General features: G+C 44.8%; 1 protein-coding gene across 1 annotated transcript; it reads right to left on the minus strand.

The window, feature by feature from the left end:
* Positions 1–726: 726 nt before the first annotated feature.
* Positions 727–22375, minus strand: nectin3a (nectin cell adhesion molecule 3a). Its single transcript, XM_027026419.3, has 6 exons — positions 22234–22375; positions 10729–11076; positions 7538–7837; positions 5753–5870; positions 5418–5569; positions 727–3471 (listed from the first exon to the last, which is right to left on the minus strand). The coding sequence occupies exons 1-6, from the start codon at positions 22319–22321 to the stop codon at positions 2858–2860; spliced, it is 1620 nt and encodes a 539-aa protein (XP_026882220.2). The 5' UTR covers positions 22322–22375; the 3' UTR covers positions 727–2857.
* Between the last annotated feature and the right edge of the window lie 2809 nt (positions 22376–25184).

The following is a 25184-nucleotide window of genomic DNA, read 5'->3' on the forward strand; positions in this document are numbered from 1 at the left end:
TGTCTTCAGCTCTGAGGATCAGTGATACAGTAGGTGCTGACTAGGGTCTAATGAAGGGGAACATGGGCATTTGGGAGGCCATCGACACACACAGGTGTGAGGAGACAGTGGATAGAGCAGGAGAGCACACACAACTTAGACACACACCTGCGTTTGGGGCTCCTGTAATGCTTTGGACAAACACTCTCAAGCGCTTATACGTTCACTCTGGTTTTCTGTCTTTATGTTACATGCTTTAATCGTGGAATAAAGTGCATTTAAATGACATTGGCTTTGAGATCAACACACGCCGCCACCACTATTGGTGACATGATACATGAATAAATGATTTGTTTCTAAGTTTTGCATTTGGATTCTTTTCTGAGCGGAGCAGAGATTGCCGAGGACACAGCACTGCTGTGGGGCATGTAGGCTTCAGTTCTGCCCTCAGGATTTCACTGCTGTCTCATGGTTTAGTCTGCTGGACTCTAATACTCTAAATTCTTTTAAACACACTTTGCACTCTTGCAGGAGTTATAAAGTGGTGTTCATACACATGATGGCTTGTAGCTATTTGCTGGTTTTCTTTAATACTTGAGTTTTGCTGTTTAATTACTGGCATGACATAAAGAATGCATTCTATACGTGCGACATTTGGTAAGAAATTTCTGCATTGCTGTTAAAACCTTTTTTAGTTTCAAGGTGCCGGGCGTCTTTGCTGTGAAGTCACCGACACGTTTACATATGTAAAGAATACATACATTTTATTAGAAAGAAAAGGCATCTTAAATCAACGTGAATCTGCTCGGCATTCTCACAATGTCAGTCATTAGCATATTCCTAATATGTACAAAACAATCAAAATAATAACCAAAATGATCAACTCTTACAAAGAAACGTAAAAGGAGAGAGGAAAAAAGATGGCTATGAATACAAGGCCCACAACTTTCCGCAAGTGTTTATGACTTCATAGAAAAATATGATTTATTCCAATGACACATAAATCCCAGCCAGGATATTTACATACAAGAATATTTACTACAATCTCGTACTTCACAGTACAACTGTACAAAATATCCAGTGAGAGTTCAACATTTCAAACACCAGCAAACACACACCCAAACCCAACCGTAACACGCGTGATGAGGAGTGTTTTGCTACCCAAGGCACTAATCTGTCAAAAACGCGTTTGCTCCTGTAACAAATAATTTTGAACAAATTACAGAAAAATATAAATAATATTTGTTCTTTCAGCATTTAAATTAAGTGAAAGAACGTCCAGCAAAAACATCGTTTGGCATGTTTCTATTCCCTCATTTCCTACAGTGAAGGACATTCCTTGACCTGTATGGTGTGCTTCTTAAATTAGCATTTACAAATAAAACTGCATAGGGAAATCTGAATAACCAGAAAATGACAATATTGTAACAGAAATGGTGTGCAAAACGCTCCCCTCCCCACACAGCTGGATATGTGCTATATTCAGAGCGCACTGGTAAACATCTGCTCAGCTCTTCTCTGGCTGAGGTTGGACTCGGTTTGAAAGTCAGGAGGTTCGGGGTGACTCAGGGCGGGGGACCCTAATTAAAAAGCTGCGTCTCTGAGGTGAACGCTGCCTTTCAGAGTCTGGGTGGCACATGGTGACAGATGGGCCGCCTAAGAAGTGGTGCGTTCTGGGAAACGTGATCCTTCCAGCAAATGAGTGGGAGCACAAAGACAGCCAGGGTAGAGAAGAGGGAAATGGATCGGAATCAAACAGAGTGATGAGCAGCGTCTCCACACACAGCCCTTCTGCCAGCTGTGGTTGCTGTGATCTGCTCAGTAAACCAGAGCTTTACTGCTGCTGACAGTAAGACTGTTCAGTCCAATTCACAAAATCTAGCATTCATTTAAAAAAGGCCTTGAGAGGTCAACATTGAACTTAACAGCATGTACTGTGGATATTGAACTTATTAGAATATTATGTTTATTCTTCATGCAGCAGACTTGTCATAATTGATATTTGTGTAACTGTAAGTTTATTTAATCAAATAAATCTGGCATGTCACCTTGAACACTAGGTTGTTTTTAGATTTTAGATTCAACAACAATGAATAATTTACAAAAATCTTATATAACACACTTAAAACAGAAACTTTCCCCTCGTGTTTACAGTCCAGTGGAAGCGAACATTTCAGTCCCCAGGTAAATTTGTTGGCTGTGCCGTGTTTTGCGACTCCCTAGAAGGTGCGCAGTGCAGGTGAACTGGTACGGAGTGTAGCTGTAATCATACAGACCAATCACAAATGCAACTTCAAAACTCAATCTTACCAGGAACATGAAGACGTCTAAACAACCAGAAGGGGCTTGAAGCGGCAGCATGGAAACAGGAGCATACTCCACCTGGTTTATAGCTTTAAATCACATGCAGTGTGGTCTCTGGCATGAACACACACACACACACACACACACACACACACACACGCGCACACACAAACACGCACACACACACACACACACACACACACACACACACACACACACACACACACACACACACACACACACACACACACACACACACACACACACACACACACACACACACACACACACAGAAGCTTAATTTTAGCAAGCTTGTTTTCATTGCCTGGGCTACTCTGTGATCACGAGCAACGTGAACCTCTCCCCTTACATTAGAAATACAAAATAACAGGCATTTAATGTGGACTAGAAATCAGTGAAAGATGTCCTTCAGATTTTCCTCAAATATGGCGGCTAATAAATCAGCCTTGAATGTTCAGGACATACGCTCTTTCATTCTTGTCGGTTTGGTAATACTGTATTCTTTATTCGCTTTTAAATGACTGTCTTCAAGCAATGCTCCTCTCTCCAGCTTTCACACATACCACTCCCTGCGAGAGATAACAGATCCGTCCGTGTGGGACACATAGTCGCAATCCGTGCAGTTATCGTAGCAATCATCCTGAATGTAGGGGGCGCCATTGTTCAGTGTGGGGCTGTGCGGCCTGCTCGGATTAACCTTGTGGTGGCGCTCATCCTCATCGTCGGGATAATAAGTGCACGGCCTCTGGAGGCTGTCGCCCCACCCGCCCTCGTCTTTGGGGTAATTGGGGTAGATGACGTCTCCATCAGGTTTGAGTTTCAGGTCCTGGCTGCCATGTCCCGAGTCGTTGGCGAACACGTGGAGAAGCTGGTGGGACTGGATCTGGTCCGGCTGGGATTCCTTCTGCATGTCACAGGGGCCCGTGTAGTGTTTGGTGTAGTAGTCACCGCGGAACGTCCGGCGCCGTCGTACGTAGCACAGCGTCCCGCACCCCAGCAGCAGCGCCAGAGACAGGACGCCGCCCACGGCCCCGCCCACAATGCCAGCTGGTGGAGAGGCCAATGTCGGGGAGGTGAAGTGGGCCTGGCGCATGGCGGGGGAGGTGCTGGAGGAGCGAATAGTGACATGCTCACGGGTGGTGGGGACGGCAGTGGTGGGTGGACGCTCTGAGAGGAAGAGTGGACAGAGTAGACAGAGCAGAGAAAACGAGAGACAGACAGACCATTAAAGACCGAAGTGCATCGCCGGCACTGTTAACACATCAGCAGACATTAAACAGCCTATCAGCAGAACTGCAACTCTACAAACAACTGAAACGTGTGACACATTGCATGTGGAAGTCAGTGAGTTGTCATCCCCACACTGCAGGGCTATGGGCTGATCTCTGCAGTCATTAGTTAACATGAGCCATCCCATAACAGCTGGACTTCATCTGGTTCATTCTGCTTGAAACCACATAACAGCCACCTAGATGGGAAAAAGTCAACAAAAGATGAAAAATATTGTATTTGGGAGTGAACAGGATGAGTCTATGATGATGATGAAGGTGTGAAGAGAGAGGAACTACAGGAGGGGGAAGAACTTGGAGAATGTGAGTGCTGGGAGTTCCAACAGGCCTCTGCTGGCACAGGAAGTCCTGTTTCCCTTACAGAGGATGCAGTGACATTAGAAAAGAGGAACCACAGTGAGCGCATAAGGAGGAGGTGGGCTCTGAGGATCCATGGCAGAGGAGCGGAGCACGTTTCAGGGGTGAGGAGGAAGCAGGGGAGGACCTTCAGAGCATGGTCTTTCTCCCAAGATTCAGTAAGTTCACATTGAACTCATATGCCATGTTAATGAGAATGTGGACCTGGACAGAATACTGTACTGTTTGGGCTGAGTTTTGGTGATGAGAAAAACAGCAGATTAAATCTGCAAAATTACAAAACCTCAAAGCATATGAAGACACAGCTTTACCAGTCTGGCCAAGACACAGAGAGGCACGGTTAATGCGAGGGACACACTGACCCGACTATCAGCCATCAGACGGCGTCGGTGACCGGCTATGTCTAAACGTGATCAGCAGGAGGCAACAGTGTCCACATTCCTCAAGGACAATAAGTCCTAAACGGGGTCAACCACACACGTCCAGACGGATACTCACCCACGGAATTCACTTTGGATTCACACTCATCCGTAAATTATCAAGACACAAATCAAGGTAGTTCATGTACAAGAACTGAAGTAGTGTTTGGATTAGGATGACAACAACACCAACCCTACAGAGAAGAGGAAGATGAGAAGTTCTCATGTTTCAGTACATGTGGCACCAAAAAACAAAAAAGTCACACAAGAGTGTGAGACTTTGAGAATATTTATCATAGTTCTGGAGATTATTTATCTCACTCTGTAAACAGAGCTGAGAATATTTCATTTTTCACCATGGTTGAGGGTTTCTTGATGGTCATGCAGAGAGAAAAAGTTAACTATAACTCTTACACTTCATGGACACTGCAAAAAATCTGTACCATATTATCAAACTAGTTTTGGTCTTGCACACTGACAGAAATGAACCAAACTGATGTGTAATTTATTCCCAGGTTCACAGAAGGGGTTGGACAAACCTCGTACTCTCCGCATGCACAGCTGGAGAAAAGGAGTTTCAAAAGAGGACAAGAAAAAGAAAATAAACTTGGCTGACATTGTGGCGCTGAACATAACCTCCAAAGTGCTCTTTGCTTTGGTGAAGCTTCTAGTTTTTGTAAAAAGATATTGAGAAAGCAGAGAGAAACCTGCTGGTGGGAACACAGAACTGGGATACTTGACTGGGTTTTAGGTTCTGTGCTGCTGGCTCTCAACGGCCCACCATCTGGGTCCTGGACCTCCTTCCAGCACACTTCCAACACAATGCATTTGTTTAATCCAATGAAAATGACTGAAATTTTCCACAAGTATTTCCACATAATTACAAAGCATATAGGAGATGACATGAAACTAAAGGATGTTTATGAAATGTAAAATTCCAACATCATTTTAATCAAAAATTCATCAATCATATGTTGACTTCACTCTGAAACACGCAGACTTCCTGCTGCTGGGTGATTCATGAGCGTGGACAAGAAGGTCAGCTCACCTCGTATCCAGATGTCTACTTCCTGAGAGCGCAGTCCAACGGCATTCTGAACATCACACCTGTAAGTTCCAGAATTGTTTTTCCGTAAAGGACGAGTGAAGCGCAGACTTCCGTTTGCTATGACAACTCCTTCTGGCATCTGCACATCCAGCCTGAGAAGACACAACATTCACAGCTTCCTTTAGGATGCTGAGTTTGTAAAAGATTTTAAATCTTGTCTTGGGAAAAAACACTGAGGTAAATAAAACTCTAGTATGGGACAAACACTTAATGGCTGAGTGTGTCACAGTCCTGCAGCTCCTGCCAAACAGATGTGTGGTGGGCGCTGCAGTCACCTCGTCCAGAAGAAGGCGTGAGGGACAGGATTGGCATCCGCTCTGCAGTCCAGCTTGGCATTCTCTTGTCCCACATACCAAACCTCATCCTGGCCTTCCACCAGGACATCTGGAGCAACTGTAACAAATAATGTCAAGGAAAATCAACCCAGTTACCAATCAGACAATAAGTCAATCATTCTGAAGTGAATGTTTCAAAGCATCACAGCCCTTAGTCACACACTAGAGACTGCAGCCTTGTACCAGATCAGTATCGGAAATGACTTTAGTGTAATAGAAATTTAAAAAGAATCTATTATGCAGCTATACCCACAGGACAAGCTTAAACTCTGAAACAGTCACTCTCTTGCATATAAACCATTTCCCTACCCAGGGAACTGAAACACATGTACACACTAGAAACGTAATGTCATTACAAGATTGAACACCCCGGGCTTCTCCGGATGCGGATGCTGGATAAACTGCCCTGCGTTCCTTTAACTCAACGTTGACCTTCAGCTGTGCCCAAATTCTACTCCTGCTGTTCATTCAAGACAAGGACACTGCCGACCTTCCACGTGAAACACATGGTACATTGTCTCATTTTCCAGAGACTCTAAATCCAAACTTGTGTTTGCCATCTTCCAGCCTGTGGTCAGTGGGCAGCCCTGCTGGTGACACTGAAACATGTTAAATCTCCAGAACTGCTGCTGTAACGGACGTGTTTGTACAGACACAACTACTGCAGCCGCACCATAGTCCACAGAAGCTCTGTGAAACATGTATATCAGATAACAGATGTGTGTGATAACAGACCTCTAATTAACATGCAACATGCAGTGAGTGTAGTTTTGTAATTGTACGTGTAACTGTAAGAATTGCATGTACTGACATTCATCCTAAACGTCGCTCAACCATCATCCTTTTATAACCAGCTTGACACATTACCAGTGTGTATATCCTAATGTTCTGTGGGTATGGGAGTGTTGTGTGGGTAAGGGAGTGTTCTGTGGGTATGGGAGTGTTCTGTGGGTGAGAGAGTGTTCTGTGGGTATGGGAGTGTTCTGTGGGTAAGGGAGTGTTCTGTGGGTATGGGAGTGTTCTGTGGGTATGGGAGTGTTGTGTGGGTAAGGGAGTGTTCTGTGGGTATGGGAGTGTTCTGTGGGTATGGGAGTGTTGTGTGGGTAAGGTAGTGTTCTGTGGGTATGGGAGTGTTCTGTGGGTATGGGAGTGTTCTGTGGGTGAGAGAGTGTTCTGTGGGTATGGGAGTGTTCTGTGGGTAAGGGAGTGTTCTGTGGGTATGGGAGTGTTCTGTGGGTATGGGAGTGTTCTGTGGGTGAGAGAGTGTTCTGTGGATAAGGGAGTGTTCTGTCTGAAAGCATTTACTAAGCACTAATGCTGTGCATTAACCTGATATGGCTCTGCACCTGCTACGAGCCCTTCTAGGCCCTGATCAATATTTCATAAACCGTCTCCATTAAGCAACACTCTGTCCAAACAGACACCGGCCGAGAGCTCTAGATGCCAGAGGAAGTGCACAATGAGGAATTTAATGACTCCTAAACAGTTTTAAACAGACAAGCTTCCAAACGGTGGTTATAAATAATCAGTTCCTTTAAACACGGCTCCTTATCAGATGACCCCTTTGTAGTGATACAAACGAATCAGAGATACAGCAGCAAGAAATTCAGGCTGGAATTACAAAACAGACTTGCATGAGCTACAACCAACATAATTCAGAGTGCTGCACCCAGCCTGGACAGGTGCTGAAGCCCTGAGAGGGGAGAACGTGTCCTGCCAACTCACACTGCACGTCGAGCACGTAGGGAATGCGGAGCTCCGTGACGAGGGCGGGGTGGCGCACCACGCAGATGAGGGCATGTCCGCGAGCATCTCTGTGAGGAGACCAGACGTAGCCCACCTGCGTGGTGGTGCCGGTGCCATTGGGCTCTTCCTGGGTGAACTCCTTCAAGCGGCCCGACAACTCCGTCTCCCAGGAGACCCAGGCTGGTGGGAGAGCTCGTTCAGCTGTGCACGTGGCCACGACAACGTCTTGGTCTCCATCTACCAGCACAGAGCCTGCTGACACGTAGACCTTTGGCTCAACTGAGTGTCATAGGGTAAGGGGGGGAGAGAGAGAGAGAGAGAGAGAGAGATAAAGCATCCGTTATAAACTGAGTTAGTGACACTGACCCACTGTACCACACGATGAGTAAGTAACAGGCCTAATGCAGACAGGTATAGCTGGCCTGACTGACCCCCTTTAAACCTGCATGATGCTATTGGCTATTGTGTTACGTTATTATGCAGAAGTGAATTTACCAAGTTCAAGTAGTGCTGACAAAGGTAATTAATTTTATACTAGTGGTAGACGAGTGTTTTTTCTGGGCCAGGTCTTCGTGAGGTGAACTATCTGCAGTTGTTTCAGGCGTATACTGATTCAGAACGGCAGAGTGATCCTGAACGCTCAGCAATGGGGTAATGAAAGCACCCATGTGTGCTGACAAGCGCAGAAGAAAAAACAAACACCGGTCACATCAGAGTCACCCAAGCTTAACACACACGCGTTGTCATACACAATCACATATGGCTACTTTAGTCAATCTGCAAGTCTGAATGAACCTTCTCCTGAAATGTCCCTCATTAAAAACGTGTTAGTGGCTACAGTTCAGCTTGTTAAACAGCCTGCGAGTCTCCAAGCTCGTTGCTAAGCAGGATGGCGTCCCTGCAGAGCATCCCCTGTCCTCCTCTGTGTGCCCTGCAGCTGTGCTGCTTCCTCCAACAACTTGGCCATGTGGTGCAGGAAACTCAACTTGCCCCTGTCCCACAGGCCAGCTGGCCCTGAGGGCCCCTGCTCCAAATATAGCCCAACGCCGGATGCAATTTTCAACTCTCCGCCCTTTACCAGCCTCGTGATCGTCCCCGTCCCTCTGCCCTATACCAGCCTAACGATCACCCCCCCCCCACTCAGCTATAGTGCTAACGTCACGCTTTTTTTGCCCACATGCATCTGAAAGAGCACAAGGAGGAAAGCTGAATTTGACAGTGTGTGTGTTCGTGCGTGTGTGCGCAAGATTTGGCCGTGGGATAGTGGGGAGATGGATAACGATTTCCCATCAGCAGTTGAAACAGGGAGCAGGACTGGGGCTTTTCCCTGAGACAGCAGCATATACCAGTGTGGCCTTGGGCTTGCATTCACTCATAAATGTCCTCATGTTTAAATGATGTCCAATGGAGAGAAACACAGCACATGAGAGGCATGACACGGTTCACTCAGCCTGGTGTGTATGTCACGTCTGACACGGTTCACTTAGCCTGGTGTGTATGTCACGTCTGACACGGTTCACTCAGCCTGGTGTGTATGTCATGTCTGACATGGTTCACTCAGCCTGACGTGTATGTCACATCTGACACGGTTCACTCAGCCTGACGCGTGTCACATCTGATGGGCTTCATAGTCAAAGTAAAAGAGAATTTTTACTTTTCTCTATGGCAGGCAAAAGCGATGCGTGTATGCAAAAGTCATTTATATCAGACTGCTGTGGTTTAACAGGACTAACTAGAATGGGAGTCATCCTTATTGTTATTGAAGTGGTGAAACACTAAACTCTGTGGAAAGATATTTTACTGAAGAAACTTGTCTTACTTTCTGAAATGTCTTGGGTTATGTCTACCACATAAAACAAGGAGAAAACAGTTCAAACCCATCGTGGATGTCAAACAGGTAACCAGGACACCCTAGCAATAAGACTATGATGCTATACAGGGTTCCATTGTGGACGTGTGAACGTGAATTACAATTTACAACAACAGCACATTCCAGTACTTGTTCCTTTACTAACTGTTACTGCTTTCTATACCTACATGGGGGTGTTTTGCACTTAAACAAAAACAGGTGTAAAGTCCCGCACAAAAACGACTGTAAAGTCCCGCACATTTCTTCCCTGGATGATTCTCATGAAACATTAGAGGCATCTGCATGCCAATGAATGCAACTTTACCATCTTCCCTGTGATACTTATAAATCTCACCTCCAAAGTTTGCTGACTAATGGAAGCACAGAGTGGTGTTTAACAGATGGCACAGAAACAGACAGTGCCTCAGACACCACACCTCCACGGGGGACGAGAAGCCAGCATTAACACTATGAACCATGCACGACAGCCAGGGGATACAGACACATGTCCAGGTTTCTATTTTACCTTAATGTAAAAATGAAATGCAGTCAAAAGGTAGTTAGGCTGAGAGCAGACATCCTTAGGTTGTTGTAGTGGTGGATGTGAGTACAGGTGATTCTCATTAAAACTACTATAAATTAACATCATATAAAAGTAAGATAATTCCCACTAACAGTTTTGTTTCTTTACAGTTCATTGTAAACTTACAAATGCAACAATAACAATTATAAGATCTGTGTAAGCCATAGGAACAGTGCAACAAAACCCAAGCGTCAGACAGCCTGTAATGAATCATTCATCAGGCACTACAGAGCCTCTCAGTCAGACACAGGCGCATGGATGGCAGCTTCTGGACAATCTCCTTCCTCTCTGCTTCATAACCTAATCAGACATCCAGGAGGTCCTGGAGTCCAGAGCCTGGATCTGCCACTGGTCTTTCATTCCATCACCGCTGCTACATCCACATCTGCCTTAAACAGGTTCGGATTCCAGCAGTGCTGTGTGACATTAGCAGAGTAGGGATGGCAGGATTCTCTCTCCACAAGCCTTAAATGCCACAACCATCCAAAAATGTGTCTACATGGTGGTTCAGCAGATCAACATAAGGAAGGCACAGGCAAATTATTATTATTATTATTATTATTATTATTATTATTATTATTATTATTTACCTTTATATAGTAATTTCTTTATTTCTCAAATTCAAGGATGCTTAACAGACAGAAACATACAAGTCTATCTGTACACATGTATGAGCGTAGGAGTCTGTACATGTACAGCTGGTCTGCTGGCCCAGGTGATCGTGAGACCTCTACATACCCATGACATCCAGGGTCGTGGAGGCCTGAGTGTTTCCGAGTGGAAAGGTGACAACCTTGCAGGTGTAGGGGCCGATATCTGCAAAGCCCACTCCCTCTAGCAGTATGGAGGCATCCTCCACGGAAGGGTTGAGGAAGCGCACACGACTTCGGTATTCCTTGGCCACGGAGATGCCGAACTGGGGGTTGAAGACGGCCACGGTGATCATGCCGGTGGGTAAGAGGCGCTCCCAGGAGCTCTGGGTCAGGCTGAGGTTGGTGCCCACCTCCACATGGCAGCCTAGGCTGGCATTCTGCCCCAGCACCACGCTGACACGCTTGGGCACCAGCACCTCGTTACTGCACACACCTGCAAACCAAACCAGATTCCCAGTAAAACAATGGAACACAGTGCACTTCAAACAGCAGGGCAGGCTGGGTAAGGAGCTTGTACATAGCTTAGACGCAGGAGAAGACCAGGGTGAAATCAATTATGCAGACGTATCATTTTGGTAATGTGTGCAAATAGGCACTGGGATGTTTTTACTTGCATATTGCTGACACCACAATGGTTTTATTATATGATAGATTGTGAGCTATAAGAATGATGCATGCTGAACACCTCTGTCTTAAACCCCTCCCACTACACCACTCCACAGGACATGAGCTACACCTCATGCATTTTAAGGCAGCTCTAACCCACCACCCTCCTACACGCATCTAACCAAAGTGTCCACGCTTGCACTAAAACACAGCGCTCCATGCAGCTTTGCTGACACCACATCCCTCATGGGAAATCTGGGAAGGTCACAAAAGAAGAGAATTGAAGCAGATGTGCTAAGGCAGGTAATGAGGCTTTTTGCTGTAATTACACCCCACGCAGGAGGCCACAGTACACACACACACACACACACACACACACACACACACACACTCACACGCATGTCCTGCTGGTTCGCCATGGGACACGCTCCCTGTCCTCCCCGCTCTCTGTCTGAGCACCTCGAATTATAAAGTTCTGGAAGGAGATTAAAGATTCACAGCTGCTTGGGTGGGTTTTCTCTTTGTTTAATAGAGGGGCCGCTGATCTTCTCCTCACGCTGCCTGCTCATAGAGGTAATTTCAGGAAACATGTCGGCACGATTGTCTGGAGAGCCGGTAGTTTGGGCCAGAGTAATTGAATAAAGGGGGAGTGCATTGATGAAGATCAGACACAAAAAGGAGATAGCTCTGTAGATCAGACCCAAAGCCCAAAGCCCTGTAGATCAGACCCAAAGCCCAAAGCCCTGTAGATCAGACCCAACGCCCAAAGCCCTGTAGATCAGCCCTAAAGCCCAAAGCCCTGTAGATCAGACCTAAAGCCCTAAGCCCTGTAGATCAGACCCAAAGCCCAAAGCCCTGTAGATCAGACCCAACACCCAAAGCCTTGTAGATCAGACCCAACACCCAAAGCCCTGTAGATCAGACCCAAATCCCTGTAGATCAGATCCAAAGCCTAAAGCCCTATAGATCAGATCCAAAGCCCAAAGCCCTATAAATCAGATCCAAAGCCAGCAAACTAGACAGTCATGAAATAAATCAGTTTCAGTGATCAAGTAGAAGGGTTTGTTAGGAAAACCCGTCGTGTTTACTGGTAAAGCTACTTGTCTTCCATTCTCCATTATTTTAGTCTCTTAGCACAAATGTAAACTGGTGAAAGTGACATAGAGGGGTCCATAACAACAATACACTGAAAACTAAAATTTGAATCACACGAAGGAAGCAATTCTGTTCTTGTAAAAGGGGGATAATCCTAACAGAAGTAAAACAGTGGGAACACATTACAGGCTGTAGTTTGAGGGTTGTGTAAAACATACTCTGGGACCAAAACTGTTCAGTCCAAATCTAAGTCACTTCAGTGTGTCATTAGGCCCACATTTGTCAAAGTTTAGATGTGAACTAATTACATGATTGCTTCTGTCCATTCAACAGACTTAGAATACTACTAATGAAACAAGACACAAGACCCATAAAGGTACTTTTAGACTTCTGGACTTTGCAGAGAGCCCTAGTCTATCCTAACCCTCATGGCTCACCGTGGAAGCTGATTTGTTTTGCGACCATGGCATGGTGGTACGAGTGTTAAAGGCTACTAGATCTCATATAGATGTGTGCTGAAGCCCTCCTCCACTCTGCTTCCCTACCCAAGAAACACACACACATGCGCACTCACGCGCACACGCACGCGCATACGCGCACGCACAGGGAAAAGGGTGAGTGTCAGACAAAGTGCGTTTTCCTTCACACTCTGTGCAGGAGTGGAACTGAACCAAAAGGTGTTTGGTTCAGATTCAACCGTACCGCAGAACTGGGTCTGAACGGCCGGGATCACTCCAGAGCTGCGGATTAATTGTGTGTTTATTCTGAAACAAAGCATTTCCCGCTTTTGCCACACTCCTTACAAAATTCCAGGAAACCATGACACAGGAAGGCATGTGGAAAACAAAAACAAGAAAATGAATCAACTTGACTACAGCCAACCATGCCCGTGAGAACACGGCACGTCAGCGTCCTCGCAGACTGCGAACAAACCGACACTTCCACCGGAGGGACGCAGCTAACAGTCCTTTACGGTGGTCTGGGAAGCAGCAATAGCCAGTTCTGACTTTTCAAAGCCACGCCAACTTAGTCTACTAACGTCACTCATATGTGGTGAAATCAGCCCCAATAATTACGTGTAACAGACAATGTGTGACCAATTAAAGCTTCTGTAGCTCCCGCTAAAGGCAGACTGTCGTAATCAGGACGACAGTGCGTTCTGTTGTCTTCTCCCCCGAGCACCGGAGCAGCTGCCACCTGTTCTCTCCCAGCACACACACACACACCACCGACAAATGCTGCACAAATGTCTCCTCCTCGCTGAGGACAAAGATTAACGGTGGCAGGCAGAGCGACACCGGCGCAGTGCCCGCTGCATTAACGCCAGCCTGCTCGAGTTCTTGGCATGCCTGGACGATGCGTCCAGCCAAAGATACTACACACTCCCCCCGCCTCCTGTATGGCACGTGGCACACGACACCCACCCCATCCAGCGAGACTCCAACTGGACGCTGTTCCTTCTGAGAGAAGAGCCCAGTGTGAACAGATGGCTTCTGCCTCAGACACCTAAATGCAGGCCAGAGCAGCTTTAACCATGGAGAGCAACAGATCCCTCAGGACTCATGAAAAATATATATGACAAAAACATCCTCTAGCCTTGAAAAACAAACAAGCAAAGTGTTTGTGTTTTGTAAAGGAGTCTATGAGCCTGTTAAAATGTACTTTTCACTGGACAAGAATATATAATCATTATTGTACTGTTCTCATGAATTCCTACTTTTACAGTTGTGAACCTATTATCTGGTGATCCATGACAAGCATCAGATGTCTTCAGAAAGAAATGAAAATGTAATGCAGAATGTGACTGATGTAAGTCAAGCCGATTTGCCCAGAAGAACCGTGGAGACGGGCTGAGCATGTCTGGGGACTGGTGCACCGAAAGGTCGGACTGAGCGGAATGGAAGGAGAAGCGGAAGGAAACAATGCAGGACTGACTGCTACAGATATGCTCTCTCTTTGAAGTGAGGGTCTGTGTTTGTTTTTCTCCCTTTTGACATCACTAAATGCAACAAGATGTCCACAGGCTCCCTCAGTAAACCTGAGCTCCACTCTGCATTCCAACGGTCACGACACTAGCCAAACGGCCCAGCACGAACCCAGCTCTGCTTCTGACTCTGCCGTGCCTTGAGACATCTCAGCTGCATCTGAGTTCCGCACTGTCCCATCAGAACTGTAAAAAAGTCCCACGTGTTGAGCGGGTGCGGGGACAGGAGGCCGCGGGACTCAAGTCCTACCAGAGTCCTCAAAAGCAGAAACCCATCAAGACGTCAGGCACTACCTCACCCCTGTCTAGCCCCATAGTGGACACAGGGGTTGGCATATTTGGAAATACCAGCGAGTACAACGATCACTGGAATCTAAAGCCGTTACGCCACTATGCCTTAAGGGAATCCTGGTCACGCTGGTGTATTCTATTTTAATGACAGACACATGCGGATATCGATTTAAGGTCAAGCTGTTTGATAAGAGTGAATAGTGGCCTATTTCTCACAGGGGCTGAGTAAGGAAGTGATTAAGAACTCATTAGAATGAGAACATGTCCAGTTCAACTTTCCAGTCCTGAAGCCACAGAGATGGCTGAACTATGCTGGTTATTGGCAGGTCAGCCAGCCGGGAACGATCCATGTCAAGGCTTGAAGTGTGCAGCCCATCACACAGCTGAGACCCAACAGTAAGCCCAAAGAAAGATGTTTTGAAATCCTCCAAGCATATTTTATCCATCTTTCATTGGAATCAAGGTTGGGGTTAGGTTGGGTTGAGTTAGGGTTAGAGTTAGAATTAGAGTTACAGTTGGGTTAGAGTTAGGGTTAGGGTTAGGGTTAGGGTTGGGTTGGGGTTAAAATTAGGGTTAGAGTTAGGGTTAGAGTTAGGGTTAGGGTTAGGGTTAGGGTTGGGTTGGGGTTAAAGTTAGGGTTAGAGTTAGGGTTAGAGTTAGGGTTAGGGTTAGGGTTAGGGTTGGGTTGGGTGACCTACTGCAGCCATCACCTACTCTGTCATTGTGTGGAGCACTATGAGAATAAAGGGAATGAGGATGGCTGAAATATGCTAGTGATGGTCATGTGATGATGGTCCACAGCTAATGTCAACTGAAAACAATTATAGGACAAAGAATAAAATGATACTAGAACATGGTATTATATAGCTAAAATAATCACTGCTAAGTGCACATTATAGACCAAAGAACGGCCTGATGAGCCATGAGAGGAGATGTCAGGACACACTGTTCCCTCAGGTTTTTCGGTCCTGCTCCTTCCATCCATCATGGAACTCCTGATTTAAAGGAAGTCCTCCATGGTGTTGGTGTTACAGCTGTCAGAGGGCTAGCAGGCCCCTCACAGCACAATGCAACACAATGAAACTACTCAACTCTGTTGTTTGAAAACAACTTAGCCTACAAAGAGTGCCAGCAAATCACCCCGACATGGCCACTGGGATGCCATTTACCATAACACACACAATACTGAGTAAAAGAAAGGGGCCAAGGCAAACACGCGGTGGTGCCTGACTCTCCCAGGCACTGGTATTCTGCTGCTGGGTGGAGGAGCAATGGCTAGTCTGGGAGCTAATTATCAGAAGTCAAAGAAGAACTTAACAGCCAGGTCATGAACGCTACCAGCTCGGACGACTGTGATTGTTTCTGCTTTTGCACTGGGATTCATTAAACTGTAATGTGTGGCTGCAGTAATGTGCTTGTTCCTAAACTTTGCAGCTAACAGCACCTTGAAACTTTCTAACACTGCATCACACAGATTTACAGTTATTTTCCTTTGCCCTCAAAACACCTGGTTTCCTCAAGGTGTAAGGACTTAAAAGTACAGGCTGTCCTTACAAACTGATTTTATAGGACTGTAGGCTACACGCCACTATGCAGCTGAGTGAATTATATTATTTAATTTTCTAACTGTAATGTGCAACCTTACTTGCAAGTCTTCACAGAGACAGTGTACAGTGTACTGGGCCTGTTGATGGTGTGCCTGTCTGAGGTAAATGGACCTGGTTGTTGGATGCAGCACTTTGTGACACTTTAATCCAGCATATAGTACAACAGAAACACTTTTAACAAATCTGAAAGCAAGTTGATCACATGTATTTAAACACCGTCATGAGGGACATTTGCGCCATGATCAAGTATTTGACGAAGGGAAATGGACAGTATTCCCGTGTGAACCAGGGACTTTTCCTACAATTCAAATCAGCTCTCATGCTTTAATGATCAAGACCCACTTCAACAAAGAGCACTGTGGGATAGCTTTTAGCTTTTTTACATTTTATGTTTTAATGTGAAGCAAGGCAGAGATGGGACTCCTGTGCTTTCACAAGGCTGAACGGTCAAACAAAGGCGCAAAGAAAGCAATGTGTCCCCGCGCCAGTGAACTGCAGGGTGAGGAAATGCCGCGGTTTGGTCAGTGCAGCACTAACAGGCACCTCTCACTAACACAGAGTTTACATTCCCACCACACCCTCATCTCCCACTTAGCCTGCTCCTCATGATGGCACACTGGAGTGCTCAACAGACACACACACACAATGCCACCCACCTTGAGAGCTTCACAGCACACACCAGGTTTGTTTACATGCCAAAGCCTGACAATGGTTGGAATCACAAACTGGACAAATGCTGCTGGTGAAGAGAAGACCTCGTCCGTCAGGCTGAGGCCTGTGTGTAGGCAACATGGTTATTTAATCCGCAAAGTAGAAACGTTAATACTGAAGGCCTGAGTATGGGGAACACTAGTCTCAAAACCCAAAATCTCCAAACTACTCAGTTTGGGGAGAGGGAGGGAGGAGGGAAAGAGAGAGAGAGAGAGACAGAGAGAGAGAGAGGGAGGGAGAGAGGGAGAGGGAGAGAGGGAGAGGGGGAGAGAGAGAGAGAGAGAGAGAGAGAGATACCTACAAAAAAGTTCCACAGGATTAATGGGAGATAATTTTGCACACAAGGCTGTGATTTGGGGTGGATGCGGACTGCGCAATGTCAAGTATACAGAGAAGCCATTTCATCAGAAGTAAATATGCAGAGCACACAAATACTCTTCAGTTTATTCAAGTTTTGGCTCAGTAGAGAGTAGTGAATAACCCTAGAGAGGTGAATAACCCTAACCCTAGAGTAGTGTATAACCCTAGAGTGAGTACTGTATAACCCTAGAGTAGTGTATAACCCTACAGTAGTGTATAACCCTAGAGTAGTGAATAACCCTAACCCTAGAGTAGTGAATAAACCAAGAGTAGAGTATAACCCTACAGTAGTGTATAACCCTAGAGTGAGTAGTGTATAACCCTAGAGTAGTGTATAACCCTACATTAGTGTATAACCCTAGAGTAGTGAATAACCCTAACCCTAGAGTAGTGAATAACCCTAGAGTAGAGTATAACCCTAGAGTAGTGTATAACCCAAGAGTAGTGTATAACCCTAACCCTAGAGTAGTGTATAACCCTAGAGCAGTGTATAACCCTACAGTAGTGTATAACCCTAGAGTAGTGTATAACCCTAGAGTAGTGTATAACCCTAACCCCACAGTAGTGTATAACCCTAGAGTGAGTAGTGTATAACCCTACAGTAGTGTATAACCCTAGAGTAGTGAATAACCCTAACCCTAGAGTAGTGTATAACCCAAGAGTAGTGTATAACCCTAACCCTACAGTAGTGTATAACCCTAGAGTGAGTAGTGTATAACCCTAGAGTAGTGTATAACCCTACATTAGTGTATAACCCTAGAGTAGTGAATAACCCTAACCCTAGAGTAGTGAATAACCCTAGAGTAGAGTATAACCCTAGAGTAGTGTATAACCCAAGAGTAGTGTATAACCCTAACCCTAGAGTAGTGTATAACCCTAGAGCAGTGTATAACCCTACAGTAGTGTATAACCCTAGAGTAGTGTATAACCCTAGAGTAGTGTATAACCCTAACCCCACAGTAGTGTATAACCCTAGAGTGAGTAGTGTATAACCCTACAGTAGTGTATAACCCTAGAGTAGTGTATAACCCTAGAGTGAGTAGTGTATAACCCTACAGTAGTGTATAACCCTACAGTAGTGTATAACCCTAGAGTAGTGTATAACCCTAACCCTACTGTAGTGTATAACCCTACAGTAGTGAATAATACTCGGTGTAGTTGCTAGCCAATCTCTAGTCTAGTCTACTGAGACAAACTGATGAGTGTCTCATAGCAGAAATAAACCTCTTAAACAAAGCAGCTCATGTTCAGGGTTCCTGCTCAGGAATTCCAAATCAGAACTCAGAGTGACACAAACAAATTCACTTTGTAATAAAGCTGTACAGACACACAGACTGAAGAGCAGCATTTGGTTTCCGGTCCTCACTGAAGCCTGAGAAAAAAATCATCTTTAGAGCAACTCAGAAAAGATACCACAGTGCTAACGCTCTGAGTTTGTATGCCAGCCAGAGGTTCATCAGACACAGCTGGTGAACCTCTGCTGAGAGCTCCTGGATTGTAAATGTATGCTTCTGGGTAATGTAGTCTCTACGCAAACACTATGACATTTCAGAGCTCTACTGTGCTGTGATTTTTGGTAAGGTAAAACAAAATACCTACATTGGAATTATAGATTATGCAATGAATTTAATAATTACATTTTTTTAACCTGTATCTATTCAACAATATTTCAAATATTTCATTGATCTGTATTTTTGTTTCTATACTGCAAGTGAACGAAAATCTAAATAAAGGAAAGCAATGTTTTCCTTTTCACTGACACTGCTTTGCATATAGAGGAAGCAAAATTGTAAGACAAGATTTACATTCAAAAATCGAAAAGCATGCCAACAGCCCAGAACAGTTTCACCACAAAGATAATATACAAATAAAACAATAACGACCACCCGAGGTGTTCATGTCCCACCTCATGTTCTTTAAGTGTCCATGTCCCAGACAAGAGACATAAGCACAGCAAAGCGCGTCTATGGTTGGCCACTGTGTGAGACTGTAGCCTCCTCAGGCCGTAGTGAAGCCTAAACACTCATTTACTGATGTGCCTCATACAAAAGAGCCTTTTAACGGGATTGGCGGATTCCAGCCTGCTACACGGGCAAAATCAAATTAAAGTACAAAGACAAGCAGATGGATCTAACACAAAGTTCTGAGAGCAAGACTGGAGCAACTTATTTTACGTTTAGAATTTATGTTCAACTTTTTATGATAAACCTGCGTTTTAGTTCCGACAAAGAGGACAAACGTATTTGCTGAGTGAAAAGTGTAATTCATCCATCACAATGACCGACAGAATGAACCCGTATGGGACAGGTAATTGGCACTATTATAAATCTAGACTTAGTCTATTGCCTTTTGCCCTACGGCTTTATGTACATTAATTATTAAACATAAAAGTCCTGCTGCAGTCACCCAGTTGCTTTTGTGACAGAGTGCAAAAGTGTTTCTATTCATTCTGCATGCAGCCTTACATGACCACAGACATTTGTATGAACATTTAATTGTGACCAAATGAGAAACAGTATTATTAATAGTTACAGTTATATAGCGCCTTTCTCAAACTCAAGGACAATTTACAGGGAGAAATCAGCTGTTACACCAATAAGAAGTGACAGCTTATCTGCTGGTAAAAAGGGGGAGGTTAGGACCAGAACAGAGAACCATCACTGGACACACACATAAAACCAACCATCACTGGACACACACATAAAACCAACCATCACTGGACATACACTGAGAACCAACCACCACTGGACACACACATAAAACCAACCATCACTGGACATACACTGAGAACCAACCACCACTGGAAACACATAAAACCAACCATCACTGGACATACACTGAGAACCAACCATTACTGGACACACACATAGCACCAACCATCACTGGACATACACACACACAGCACCAACCATCACTGGACATACACACACACAGAGCATCAACCATCACTGGACATGCACACACACAGAGCACCAACCATCACTGGACATACACACACAGAGAGAACCAACCATCACTGGACATGCACACACACAGCATCAACCATCACTGAACATACACATACACAGAGCACCAACCATCACTGGACATACACACACACAGAGAACCAACCATCACTAGACATGCACACAAACAGTCATATATATATATATATATATATATATATATATACTTAAACAAAGGTCTCACAGGAAAATTTAGAGTATCCAAATCAACCTAACCTCCATGTTTTAGGACTGTGGGAGAAAACCCACACAGACCCAGGGAGAACATGTAAACACCACCCAGACAGAGACTCGAAGCCGAAACCCTAGTGCTGAGAGGTGGACGTGCGACCCACCCAGCCCGCATGCTGCCCTACTGTAGTGCTCAACTGCACACTTGACAGTACCAGAGAGACGGTCCTTGCTCCTTTGTCTCCGACACTGATCACCAGGCACACACTGACACAGTCTGGACGGACTAACACACTCACACACACTCACAGACACACAGACACTATTTCTTCCTAACATACATATGATGTAATGATGCACTGTTTTATAGGCTAGTATTTGTTTTGGGGTAGAATGAGTGTGTAGTGTTTATCCAGTGTTAACCAGTCAGGTGAGGTACGTCTACCAGACATGTACAACATATTAATGTTCAGAAAGTATAAGACAGATTTTGCCATTCAAACTAGCAGGCAGAATGAATCTGTAAAACTAACTGGGTGATCCAAAATCACAGCAGAGCACTTTTTGAACCTTCGACATCTTTGAGGCCCACTGACTGCCTACAGTTTAGTTTCTTAAACGGACTTACCAAACATGTCTCCGACATTCACTTGTTACTGAAACCCCTAATTAACTGAACCAGTTGTATAATACAGGCTCTCCCACCCACCAATCTTCCCTGTTTGAGCACAGGACGTGATGGTGCATTCTCTGACTCCTCGGTGTATCAGTAAATTTTAAACTTATGTAAAGACAACAGAAATGAAAGATGCAGTTGGCGAAGCGCCCAAAAACAGGTCAATACATCCAGACTGCTGCGCAGTATTTTCGCTGAACTGAACTTTGCATGGACTTCTCCCACCCTCCGCTCAGCACATCATCTTCCCTTCCATTTCTACCTACATACATACTACATTTGCTGCCTTAGTTAAATTCCTGGCAAATCACTTGTTTTCAGTTTTCGACTGCCGCGGCCAGAGTGGAAACTGCTTCATCAAGACAGACAGCAGCGCAGTAAGAGGTGACGTGTCCCCCGACCTTCGCGGTCCTAATGAGAGATCCGGTCCTAAAGATAATGTCCTAATGAGAGATCCGGTCCTAAAGATAATGTCCTAATGAGAGATCCGGTCCTAAAGATCATGTCCTAATGAGAGATCCGCTCCTAAAGATCATGTCCTAATGAGAGATCCGGTCCTAATAAAAGCTTTGTTACCGTCCTCTCACTGCACTTCTGTCTGCGCATCATCACACACGTACAAACTTTACATCCACGGCGATATTTCATACTATCATTGTCTAGCTAGCTAAAATGGACGAGCTTAACATCTACACGTGCGATTTTATGATATTCACTATATTCTCATGAAAATATTTAGCTACTAGTTAAATGTTTGTCATGAGCGACGATCGGAGGCACCGTTACACCAGCTAATGGTTGAGCTGGGATAGCTCTCTACGCTAACGCTCCCAGTAACGCTCCCAGCGTTAACTAGTCAATACCATCTTAAGCGCTGATAGAAGCGACCTGATTCCGCATCGCTACTGCGGTTTAGAGTTTCCAGTCTTGTCCAGTCTTTCCGCCACGTCCACGCAGCTCGGCGAGGCGCTACGGAGCTGAGCAAGCCACGGTCCGTCACGAGACCACTCCAACTCCAGCTAACTTCATCTTAGTTAGAAAGTTAGAAACAGTACAGAATCACTGAGCACAAACCGCAGCCTACCGGTGAAGACGAGCAGGATAGCAAGCCGCGCTGACACGGGGAGACGTGCTGAGGCATCCCCCGGCACTCGCGCTGCTGCCCCTGCCATGTCCCGATACTGATGCTGCCTGATCTACAGACACGCGCGTGTATGTGACCGCAGCGCGCGAGCTCCGCTCCGAGGGCTGTGCGCGTGGGCGGTCCTCCGGTTCCACCTCATCCGGACCGGAGCGGATATCAGCGTTGTTGGACTGCAGTTTGTCTAGTTGTTGGGGCGCTTCCAGCAGCACACAGAAACAAGCGAGTAGTTTACTACTGATAGTTAACGCTGTGAGTGTGAGAGAAAATGAAGATTTTAGCTCACGAATTATACAGAACCCAAAATAAAAGTAGAAGCGCGTCTAGAATAGATATTAACATTCTTTACATATGCTGCTTTATGTAAGGGGGACGTATAGCCTAATAGCCTAAAATACTTTTATCAGCCACAAGGAAAGCTTTACAGGTGACTGAGAACTACTACGAACAGCAGTTAGATAGTCCAGTCTGATACGGCTGCACCCGTACATGTAATTCATTCATAAAAAATTTAACTCGAAGAATTTGAACGGCTCAGTTTCATAGCCAACACTTAGCTTGAACCACAAACCACTGTTTTATTCATGCCTTTCAAAGAGAGACAAATGTCCGGCCGAGCGGCGCCATTTGCGCAAATCAATCACTTTTATTGAAACAGTTTAAGAAGAGCATCAGGAATCTAAAAACGCTTTTGGTTATATGCTGAAAGCTGTCAGCAAATAACAGACTGTCAGACTCTGAGTCTAATGCTGGCGTAGGCGCATTCTCTTTTGACATTGTAGGCCTATCGCCAATCTTAAATGGGAAATTAGCCTAGCCATTTGTAGCACCTCACCCCAACAAATCCATGTGGTCTACATTGGTGTGTGTGTTAAACCGTATAAGTATTGTTTTATTCAGTGCTTAAATTTCTCTTAACTTGCAGCGCAATGAGAATAGATTACATACAGAAACTAAAGTAAATTAATTAATATAGATAAATAATGCTGAAACATCTATTTCAACGGAATGGTCGATCGTAATTATTATGGAGAAGGTAATTCATAGCTAGTCATAAGATGCAGTCCAAGGAAAAAGAAAAAAACAAAAACAAAAACAGAACAACACAAGCCAGACGTGTGTTCCAGTTCTTCAATGAATTTCTGGTTCGACTTTTCCACTCTGAAAATACATTAACTCCACCCTCACAAAATAACATACCATGCTTTAAAAAAAGACAACAATGACAAAATCCCCAAATAAACGGTATGAGATCGCCATCTGCTGGTTCAATTGATACACTCCAGCCTCTAAAAATCCCACCTGGCACCTACACTCATTCCCCAGTACTGTACATCTGTTTAATTGTATACTTGTGTCTAAGTGTCACTACTAGGCCTACCATCCAAAAACTTTCTGCAGACCCAGTAGTCAAGTGTAACCAATAATTTACATTCACATTTACAGTATTTATTACACATTCCTGTGTACTAATTAAAAATGCTTCATTGTCTCCATGCTAACAGTAAATGCTACAATTATTTTAACTATGTAGAAATAGGAATTAGAATTTTTAAGGAATGGTTTGCTTAAACCCTGTTCACCTTTGATAAAGGAAAAATATTTATTTTCTTACTTGCATTTTTGCTATTGGACCAATTCTTGTATAAAAACATATACTATGTAAATAAATGGGAATGTATTTTTATTATTAGTAGTAGTAGCAATAGTAGTAAATATTTATAATAATAATAAGTAATAATAATAATTATTATTATTATTATGGTGATGGTAATGATGAATATTTGATTGGTTGAGTTGACCTAAATATAGCATACTAATTTAATATAATTAATATATAGCATCTTTCTCAAATTGAAGGATGCTTTAGAGACAGAAATCAGCTTTTACAATCACTCACACACTGGTGAGAAGCAGCAGCCAATTTACACACAGTGTACTCTCTATCAGAAACCACAGCCCCCTGGGGGACTGCACCAGTTCAGGAGAAGGAGAGGAGGTAAAGACCAGGACAGAGCAGCAACCATCACTGGACATACATACACACACAGAGCAGCAACCATCACTGGACATACACACACACACACACAGAGCACCAACCATCACTGGACATACATACACAGAGTACCAACTATCACTAGACATACATACACACACAGAGCAGCAACCATCACTGGACATATACACACAGAGCACCAACCATCACTGGACATACACACACAGAGCACCAACCGTCACTGGACATACACACACAGAGCACCAACCATCACTGGACATACACACACACACACACACACAGAGCACCAACCATCACTGGACATATACACACAGAGCACCAACCATCACTGGACATACACACACAGAGCACCAACCGTCACTGGACATACACACACAGAGCACCAACCATCACTGGACATACACACACACACACACACACAGAGCACCAACCATCACTGGACATACACACACACACACACAGAGCACCAACCATCACTGGACATACACACACACAGAGCACCAACCATCACTGGACATACACACACACAGAGCACCAACCATCACTGGACATACACACACACACACACAGAGCACCAACCATCACTGGACATACACACACACACACACACACACACACACACACACACACACACAGAGCACCAACCATCACTGGACATACACACACACACACACACACACACACAGAGCACCAACCATCACTGGACATACATACATACACACAGGTCACATTCATACAGGATGTAACATTGAGCGCTTAGGAGGCAGATGCATGTGCGGAGAAGAGGGAGATTTATTATGGGCAAATCAAAATCATCGGAACAGATGAGGGTCATAGAGCCGATACACAGATCAAGAGAATACATGATTAACTAAAC

The sequence above is a fragment of the Electrophorus electricus genome, chromosome 17 (genome assembly GCF_041902795.1).
Source record: "Electrophorus electricus isolate QZ-2024a chromosome 17, ASM4190279v1, whole genome shotgun sequence".
NCBI lineage: Eukaryota > Metazoa > Chordata > Actinopteri > Gymnotiformes > Gymnotidae > Electrophorus > Electrophorus electricus.

What these genes read in the sequence shown, in the direction of transcription:
- nectin3a (XM_027026419.3), bottom strand. Translation starts at nt 22,321, where the DNA reads ATGGCAGGGGCAGCAGCGCGAGTGCCGGGGGATGCCTCAGCACGTCTC. An exon ending in CACGACCCTGGATGTCATGG is followed by an intron (nt 7,838 to 10,728) that starts GTATGTAGAGGT and finishes TATGACACTCAG; the next exon opens with TTGAGCCAAAGGTCTACGTG. An exon ending in CACGCCTTCTTCTGGACGAG is followed by an intron (nt 5,570 to 5,752) that starts GTGACTGCAGCG and finishes GTGTCTTCTCAG; the next exon opens with GCTGGATGTGCAGATGCCAG.